The sequence below is a fragment of the Ursus arctos genome, unplaced genomic scaffold (genome assembly GCF_023065955.2).
Source record: "Ursus arctos isolate Adak ecotype North America unplaced genomic scaffold, UrsArc2.0 scaffold_8, whole genome shotgun sequence".
NCBI classification, from domain to species: domain Eukaryota; kingdom Metazoa; phylum Chordata; class Mammalia; order Carnivora; family Ursidae; genus Ursus; species Ursus arctos.
The window spans coordinates 10,207,616-10,217,283 of record NW_026623100.1 but is presented as its reverse complement, the minus strand read 5'-3'; the positions used below and the strand labels follow the sequence as shown (position 1 = coordinate 10,217,283).

The window sequence follows — 9,668 nt, the reverse complement described above, 5'->3', positions numbered from 1 at the left end:
CAGGCTTCTCAAGAGTAACCCTGGAAGCCAGAAGGCCAACGGGGCAATGCTTTCATAATTTTAAAGGAAAATTATTTCCAAACTACAATTTTGTACTAGGCCAAATCACCAATTCACATGACAGTAGAAAAAATGATATTTTGAACATGAGAGGTCTTAAAAAAGATTTACCTTCCATCCACTTTTCTCAGGAAGCGGCTGGAGAATGTGCTCCATCAAAACAAAGGAGCGAGCAAAGAAGGATGCAAAAAATGGAAGGAGCAACAGAGGACAGCTGCAAAGGGCTAGTGGTGGAGAGACTCCCAGGATGCTCTCAGAGCCTCCTGATTTACCTCAGATAGGAGCAGGTCAGAAGGCTTCAGGAAAGACTTCCTGAGAGGATATTTAGAATTCAGTTCGAGATAGATACAGAGAAAACTAAGGCAGTAAGCAAATAAAGGGGGATTATTAAGTCCATGGAAAACAAAAATTGTTCAAGAAAGTAAAGTAATCTCAGGTTACTACGCAGCTCGGCTGCAAACTGTGATGGCATAGCATCTGCTCTGGGACAAAACCATTTTCTGTGACGGGATTCACAATCTCTAGGAAGAAGTCTCCGGCATCTTGATGAAAATCTTGTACTTGACAAAGAGGAAAACCAAAGACCTGGGACGTGATTAAGACCTTCCGGAACACCAGTGCCTCACACAGCTAGCTGACTGTCAGCCCCGGACCGAGTGATCTTTAACCAAACAGTCTTTTCTTTTTGTGTTGTCAGGGAATTAAAAATCTACACAAAACATCAAAAAGAAAGGAAGCAGTTTCATTATTGAATGAGCATAAATGGGAGCATGGACACGGTTGATCATCTGCAAAGAGATTGTAAAGATAGAAAGAAATTCTATCCTATTTAAGCAGCCAAAATGTTATAATCCTTTTTTGCTGCTCTATTTTTAGCCATTACTACATACAAGAAAACAGCACCATTTGCTGCATATTCTTTAGTAGTTTACCCTAAATCCACCTTTATCAGAAGAAGTGATAAAAATCTTCTTATTTCTATGACAAGCAGATGCCTAGAGGCTGAACTATCACAGCGACAGGTGCATAGGTAAGCTATCTTCTTGGATGTTTACATTTCAAAGACATGGCTCCAAGACCTCTTAAAAATTTTTTTCTGAGTTATAAAGTTGATAAAAGGCTAGCTCAGGAAGAGGTTTAAAAAAGATGTACAGACACACACACACACCCTCATTTACATATGTTCTTCACAGGATGGGGCCATCCTACCCAGTGTTAACTGCAAAATGTTTAGCATCCTTTTCCTCACCACAAAACACCAGTAATTTCCAATCCCCCCTCCCTCTCTCCACCCCAAGGCTTGTGTGGATAACAAAACAAAGGGTGTGAGGAGGAGAGAGGGAAAGAGGAAAACTACCCTCACACATTTTCAAATACCTTCCACGAGGGCTAATGCCGGCTGAGGTGACCAACTCATCTGGATTTGCCTGGGACCTTTCCCCTTTAACTTTCTCGTTTTTAGCCCTGATGGTTGACACCCTAACAGCCCACCACACAGACAGACACATGCACACCATACATATTAATAATCCTCTAATTACAGGGGGGCCTGAGGGGCTGAGTCAGTCAAGCGTCTGACGCTTGATTTCAGCTCAGGTCATGATCTCAGGGTCATGGGATCCAGCCCCATGTCAGGCTCCGTGCTGAGTGCGGAGTCTGCTTGAGATTCTCTCACTCCTTCTCCCTCTGCTCCTACTCCCCCACTTGTTCTCTCTCTAGTAAATAAATAATCTTTAAAAACTGCAATCATCTAATTATGTGCATGTGTCACTTAGAGAAAAATAAAAAGGTTTAAATGAAAGAAACCTGGGCTTGAATTCTGGTTCTGGGACTAAGGCAAATAATTTACCAGTATAGTGCTGGTCAACGTCCTTGAGGGTGATTCTGATTGATGAATCACTATCCTCCGTGGCTCTGTTTAGTCTTAAGTGCCCCAAACCAGGGAATAGTTTAGCTGAGTTGGAGGGAGTGGGGGGGAAGCATGGGTGCAGGAGAAGGTTCTGTTGCCCAGGGTCCAAGAAAGGAGGAGGTAAAATTAGATGATAGAGAGGCTGTCCCTGGGCTAAGCTAATGCTGCAGAGTTAACAAGTGACTCTCCAGGGCACCCAGATGGCCCAGTAGGCTAAGCATCAGCCTTCAGCTCAGGTCATGATCCTGGGGTACCAAGATTGAGCCCTGTGTCAGGCTCCCTGCTCAGTGGGGAGCCTGCTTCTCCCTCCCCCTCTGCTGCTCCCACTGCTTGTGTTTTTTCTCTATCTCAAATAAATAAAATCTTAAAAAAAAAAAATAAACAAGTGACTCTCCCGAAACTTTTCCACCCAGCAGATGGGGCAGGCCACCATCTCACCCTTTTTCTCATCAGAAGTTTTCTTTGAGGGGCACCTGGGTGGCTCAGTTGGTTAAGTGTCTGTCTTCAGCTCAGGTCATGGTCCCGGGGTTCTGGGATGGGGCACCCCCCCCCAGCATAGGGAATCCCTGCTCAGCTGGGAATCTGCTTCTTCCTCTCCCTCTACCCCTCCCCTCACTCGTGCTCTCTCTTTCTCTCTCAGCTCACTGTCTCAAATAAATAAATAAAATCTTAAAAAAATGTTTTCAATTAAAATTAGAAACTATGATTTTTATCAAAGATATCAGTGGTAGAATTTGCATAAAATATCAGGTACCCAGATAAACTTGTATTTCAGATAAATTGAATAATTTTTTAGGATAAATGTGTTCTAAAGATTGCATGGGACTTAACACGAAAAAATCTTTCACCATTTACCTGAAATTTAAATTTAACTAGGCTTCCTGTATTTTTATTTGCTAAATGGCAGTGCCAGTCACTGAGGTCTAGGATTCATTTCGTGGAAATCCACATTAAGGCTAACTTCCATGGAAGTACCTTGAAGGAGACACAGCCCTTCATTTACACACTCACCACACCACAAAATGCAGACAAATCCTCCTTTAATGTGCTTCATGGGATTTTGATGACCTTCAGGTCAAATTCAGACTCACGGTTACAAGCCCCATTGGCTAGTTTTATCTGTGTAACTGTTGAGGTCTTCTATGTGATAATGAGCTCGGGTTTGCTCTGAAGTGTTAGAAGCCATGTCTCCTGAAGTATTTGGCTCGTGCAAGGACATCATTGCAGAAGTCACAGCTCAGGTCCTGGCTGCTTCGGATGTAGCCGGGAGCTCCAGCATAGGCACACAGTCCGCCTGGAATATGTGAGACGGGTTAATGCTGACCTTATAGCCCCTCATTGCTTCTGGGTCTCAGCAGTTAACTTAGATTCTCTTGGGGAATCTCGTACAAGGTCTTGTAGTTGTTCTTATTAGTTCCATGCTGCGAAACCACCAACCCATGGGTTACACTTACCTCTCAGGTACTGGTCAGAGGTCCAGGTTGGAAACCTCCTCTGGATTTCTTTGATCCTAACAGTCAGGACCTCGGTTATTTGAGAAACCTGGGACTCGCTGATCCAGGATGTGGGAGCATAAAGACCAGGGTCCTAGAGAGAGGGAGGCAGAGGAAAAGCTAGGTAAGCCATGTGCGAAGGTGATAGGACTTCATGGGACCAGTGCTGCTTTCTCATTTCCCTCCTTTTTCTCTCTTCCTTCTTTGGCCGAACTAATGCCACTTCTAATCTCCCTGCAGATAAAGAGTAAAGCTACAAGGTTTGGGCAAAGGAAGGATGAGCAGACATTTCGCAGCTGCTTCCTTGTACTGGGGAGAGGCAGAGTTGGAAGCCAGAGGCGAGAGAGGTAGTGGACCTACCAGTCCGATGCCCTCCTTCAATGCTGCAAACACAAGCCTTCCAAACAGGTCAGAAAGGGGTTTTTATATCTGTACTTGGAATTCTCCTTCCAGATAATCTGAATGTCTAAAAGTACTTCTAATTTTTCTTATACATCTTTGGTTACTGTTCCACATGAGTTTCAACATATTTAGGAGAAATGTCTGACTCTGGAGAATTCTTTCATCTTCAAAGTAGATGGACGCATCCTTTTCCCAAGAACAAGATTTTATGAAGGAGGCAGAGCAGGGCCTCGGAAATGATGCTGACCCTAACATCGCCCATGTTTCTCTTGGTCCCGGTTCTGCATTTTCTAGCTGCCATGTGACTCTGCAGCAATGACTCTCTTCTCGTAAAACCACTTCCTCACTTGAAAAGGATGGGTTACATGTCTTCCCCCAACCCCATCCTCATCAGATTATTGGATGGGTCTCCAAATCAAAATAAGGTATTTGAAAGTACTTTTAAATTGCAAAGTGTTATTCCAAGTACTAATGGGAAGCCAGTTTAAAGATCACTGAGGAATACGTTTTCCTAAAAGCTTAAGAAATGACTGTTCCACATAAAGGCTTCTCGGCAACTACAGCAACAATGTGAAATGCAATCGAAAAAACCACAGCTCCATTGTCTCCTTGCCATCACCGATTCCCCCAGTACCCAATTAATTCAACTGTGGGATTAATGCCCGTTCCCCGGAAGACTCTATGAGAAGTGAAACCAGGCAGAATTTGTGCAAAAATAAAACTGGATCTTCAGAACTAAGGATTGTGTAGAAAGAAAACAAAGGAGAAGGAATTCAGTGTTTGCTAAGAATCTGCTATCTACTAAGCACGTTTTCACAATGTTGCATTCACATCGTTCACATATGCAATTATAACAATTCTAGGAGGCTGGTGTTTTATAGGTGAGGAAACTGAGTCCTAGGGAGATTAAATGAGGTCACGTGGTTACCAAATAACAGAGCAAGGATCGAGAGTAGGGTACCACGGATGATATCCTGGAAAGACAGCACAGTTGATTTTGAAAAGAAACCATGGTTCGCAATAAAGCAGTGATGCTGCTACTGGTATCAGGCAGAGCTGTGACTCTCTCAGATCCAGGGAGCACCTTTCGTTCTGTGTCCCATGGAGCTGTGCTCCAGGGTGTCAACAACAACAAATGTAAAGGTGTCCCCTTAGTGTTGTGCCATATGCCATAACTGATGGAGGGTTACCTGCACAACCCCGATGCCATCGCCCATGTTGCCCACATTGGCCATAACGTTGCCACCATGAGACTCCCTGGACAAGACACCAGCAATCACTGCAGGATCCACACAGTACTTTTGGCCGACAGTACGAATCACGGGCTGATATCTCAGGAGGTACGGCATGTCTATTTCAGCCAGCCTTTCAGAAGCACGAACTCCTAATGCAAACATAGAAGGAAGGATGTGGCGGGTGTGACTTACGCGGATGTGGGAGCTCAAGAGGAGAGAAATCACCCTCCAACAATCTGGGCAGTGGTCTAGGACCAAGAAGCCCATGTCTAATCTGAAATCCCTAGTGGCCATTCCTAGACCTAAGCTTGTATTGGTATCCACTGAGGTCATGTCCTTTATGTCCTTTGTGGCTGCCAGTGCCCCTCGCTGGGCTCTCAGGGGCTGCTCTGGCCCACGCAGGACAATTCCCTGGACACAACACCCTGGCCCTATCCTAAGCACCCCAAACAGGGTTACCCAATAAAATGTACCTGTCCATCAGCTACAACGAGCACCATATATATAAAGAGAGACTCTCCCAACCCCTTCAAGAAGTCCTTGGAGAGTTTCCCTGACAGATTTGCTCACGCTTGCCCACCTTTCCACCCTAAAGTGACACCCAGAAATTACATGAGCTTAAACTTTTGTAAAATAACAAGGATGCTGGGCAAAATGAAAACCAATACTAATTTACCTGGCTAGCCCACTTACCTTGTAAGCATTTTTTGTGGTTTCAAAGCACTCTCATCTACATTCTATCAACCAGAGTTTACAACAAAATTGTAAAGTGAGTACTTTTAACCCCTTTCAGTGGAGGCAGAGGAGAACTAAATGACTTGTTGAAGAACCATAGCCCACACTCAGACAAGGTCTTTGGACTCCATGTCTAGTGCTCTTCCTGCCACTGGGCTGTGGGAAATAGTGGGAACCAAAAGGATACATTGAAAGGATCAAAATTTGTGGGGAAGGACAGGGAGACATGGGTGCGGGGTATTATGGGAAGGACAAAATCCTGTTAAAGCCACCCTTGCCAAAAGGAGGCACCTTCTGAGAGAAAGAGGAGGGGGGAGGCGGACAATGAGATTGTAACCTACCACAGTAGTTCAGGCCATGACGCTTTCCAATCCCACAAGACGCCCCAGGGGTCTCAAAGTTTCGGATGTTTCCATAGCATCCCCAATTGCTGCTTTCAGATGAATCTACAAATTGAGAAATTTTCAGGCTAAGGCATTGAACTAGACTAGTTTTGATCATCTTCTGTCCATGAATGAAGCGCCATTAATAAAAAGAACTTTACCAACATCAGTAACAACAACTTCACTCTGAACTGAAGTACACTTTTGAAATTTACGATATAGTGCCTAGGAAATTATCATAGAAACCTCCTCGATACTAAATTGTCACCTCCTATCCTGCAGGCATGAGCAACTGTTGGAGCAGCTATACTCCTCGCAAAGCCCTGGGCTGTCCAGTGCTGTTGAGTTGGTGTCTTGGAATCAAACCAGAGGATCTGTTCCCTGTAACTAGTCTTCATGCTGTATCTTAGGTGAACTCTCAATACTTCTCCCTCAAATATTCCTGCCTGGCTGGTCTGCTGAGATATTTATGGTTGCTCTGGAGAAACATGTATAAAGCCTGGGCTTCCGTGGGGTCTCAACCCAGACCCAAAGTAAAGGCATCGGGACTTGGAGCTAGCTTTCCCTGGTCTTCTGGATGGTGTACTTTTCTAGACGGGGGTGCCAAAGACAGCAAAGAGGGGAGGACATGTAATGGGGCACAGAACCAAGTTTCCACAGGGGGGCTGCCTCTATCCACTTCTTCTTTTTCGGTCTTTGCCTTTCCATATCTCTCTCTCTACCTACTGGTACCCTTCCAGGGAAGAGAGGTTTTTCACAAAGGTCACTGAAGAGGAGGGCTTCCCTAGTATTAATAATTCATACCAGAAGGACACATGAGCAGTAACAAGATACATATAGGGGGCAGGAAGTTGCCCATTGAGAAAATCATCTCACTATGATAAGCTTGTAAGGACTTCACATTAGATTACTCTTTTTTATTTGCTTTATTCTTTGCTCATATCATCAAATCTTAATGGTTTGCAAATCCTTGGAAACAAATCCATTGCGCGTCATCGTATGTGTATTATATGTTTATATAGATGCCTGTTAAGGTTTATTTTCTTACTAAGAGCTTCTTGGAGCTGAAAATATTAATATTTTGGAGTAAATGCTTCTACTTTACAAATCTGAAAGAAATGTGGAGACAAAAAGACCTGGTCTTTTATGAGTGTACCAAAAATTAAATGAACCAACATGTCCTTTTTTATTTTTTAAGCAGTACACGTTTATCTTTATAATTGGTGACAAATATCCTTAATATTGTAATGGGTTGTGTCATTCATTGCTCCCCGCCCTGTAGCCACTCCCTAGTCACATTAGCTATTCCCTAAAGTTCCTTATAGTCCCAAAATATCTTTTAGAAATTTAAAAATACTTGTTAAATAAATGGACCAATCAATAAATGAATGAATGTAAGACCCCATCTGAGAAATCATCAGAATTTAGAGCCAGGAAAAAGTTTGCTTCTCCTGAGGAACTATGCTTCCTCCTTTTACTTTCAAAAAACATGTACTTTTCCCTTTTGGTCTGCAAGGAACCTTAAGACCAAATCTGAAATTCAAGCACAGCAACTATGTCAGCCTCAGTGGTTAGCTTCGTCACATGTCCTTGATCCCCTCCATGCTAGTTTTCTATTTGAAATTACATTAGTCTTATTATGGTAAACCATCTCAATCCTTCTACGGAAATACATGAGCTATTAATAACTTCAATAACTACTCTTGGTGAGATGGTTTTTATAGAGGAACAATGAGTACTTATCAATGATGTATATTTAAAGTCCAGTCTCCAGCAATGCTGGTTTAAGCCCACTCCACATTCCAGAGTGCTCCCTCCTTTTGTGGGGCATCTGGAAAGAGGCCATTCATTAGTGGCTGCCACTAAGTCCAGTATTTATTGGACAACTTAGAAGAAAAACATTTTCTACCACAGTTTCAAGTATCAGAAATACCATTCTGTTCCTGCCATTCTGTTACTCACCAGTAAGGGCAAGAAGACCCAGAAGCAGCCACAGCACAGACATATTGATGAGGGGCTCTTCACGTCCTAAAATGATTTTAGAATAGAAATTAAGTCAAAGATGTGAAAACATCCATTATCATCATAACAATATGTAATGTTTCTATGGGAAAAGGTAAAAAAAGAAGACAACGACGAAGAAGAAAGAAATAAGTTTCCCCATGTCTGAACTAAGAAAATTAATCATCTGAATCATAATGAAAAATACAAAAATAAGACTTGTGCTCCATCCACCCTTTCAATTAACTGAAATATGACGAGACTCCTGCTTGGCTCACGGGAACTCACCAGACCATTGAACTACTAGAGAGTAATTATTTCAGGAAGCCAAGATACTTTGATTCTCAACACTGAGAAACATAGTTATCTGAGTCCAGATTCCAAAAAGCAAATTTTTGATGCCTGTGCCTTATCTCAGTAGTAGTCTTCTTACTATCAAAAGATAACATGAAAAGGAGAATTTTATATTAGTGTTTTTTTTCATTTGGGTTCTTTTTCCTTCAGTGTAGAGGAAAGGTTACACGTTCCTGTGTCTTGGAATATACTCTGTTTTGGTTGGAGGAGGGATTTGTAGACCTTTCCCACTGCTCTAATACCCCAGCCTGGGAATCTCAGACCCCTTTGGCCACCTTAAGCCATGCTCCCCATTCCTTCTGCAAAACTCCTGTGCAGGAGAAAACCTAGTCAAATCCCCAAAAGTCAGGGGAGCCTGGGTGGTTCAGTTGTTAAGCATCTGCCTTTGGCAGAGTCCTGGGATCGAGCCCCACATCAGGCTCCTCTGCTGGAAGCCTGCTTTTTCCTCTCCCACTCCCCCTGACTGTGTTCCCTCTCTCGCTAGCTGTCTCTCTCTCTGTCAAATAAATAAATAAAATAAAATAAAAATTAAAAAAAAATCCCCAAAAGTCAGGTCATGGGCAGGATTAAACTCATATTGTGCTCACTAGATGGGAGAAGTGGTAACTAACTGGTCATTGGCATGCACTTGCACTTGTACTCACTTACTTTCTTATCCAACCGTTTCTCTAACCACCTTCCACCGGTACAAAGAGCCTTGGTTGTCCCAGTAGCTACCAAATGAATACACAAATGTCAGCCAGAATAGGTTGCAGTTGACCCCAGGCAATGCTGGAGGATCTGGCCTCCTGCCCCCAAAAGCCTCCACTTCCCACCAACCCCTCCCACTGCAGGGTGTCCTCACCCTCTCCCTGCGTCAGATGAGTCTGGCTACCTATCATTTTGAATTATTACTGTCATTATAAGTGGGAGTATGCATATAAACGTGACACTTGGCACTTTCTCATCTCTTTTGCTTCAAGGTTATTCTTATGAATGTTTCCTTCCAAACACCCAGGAAGAGATTTTGTCAAAAGATAAAGGAGAAGTATTAAGGAAGTCATTTAAATTACGTCTTATACCAGGCAGTTGTGTGCTCCTCAGACATGGCCATGTA

General features: G+C 43.2%; 1 protein-coding gene across 1 annotated transcript; it reads right to left on the bottom strand.

Moving 5' to 3' along the window:
- Window positions 1-3,009: 3,009 nt before the first annotated feature.
- On the bottom strand, window positions 3,010-9,280 carry LYG1 (lysozyme g1). Its single transcript, XM_026517627.2, has 6 exons — window positions 9,221-9,280; window positions 8,180-8,245; window positions 6,176-6,280; window positions 5,055-5,248; window positions 3,424-3,556; window positions 3,010-3,263 (listed from the first exon to the last, which is right to left on the bottom strand). The coding sequence occupies exons 2-6, from the start codon at window positions 8,220-8,222 to the stop codon at window positions 3,145-3,147; spliced, it is 594 nt and encodes a 197-aa protein (XP_026373412.1). The 5' UTR covers window positions 8,223-8,245; window positions 9,221-9,280; the 3' UTR covers window positions 3,010-3,144.
- Window positions 9,281-9,668: the final 388 nt, after the last annotated feature.

Excerpts from the sequence above, each read along its gene's own strand:
- LYG1 (XM_026517627.2), bottom strand. The coding sequence starts at position 8,222 with ATGTCTGTGCTGTGGCTGCTTCTGGGTCTTCTTGCCCTTACTG. Across the intron at positions 5,249-6,175 it reads TCATGGCCTGAACTACTGTG|GAGTTCGTGCTTCTGAAAGG; the intron begins GTAGGTTACAAT and ends TGTTTGCATTAG. Across the intron at positions 3,264-3,423 it reads CTCTGACCAGTACCTGAGAG|GCGGACTGTGTGCCTATGCT; the intron begins GTAAGTGTAACC and ends CACATATTCCAG.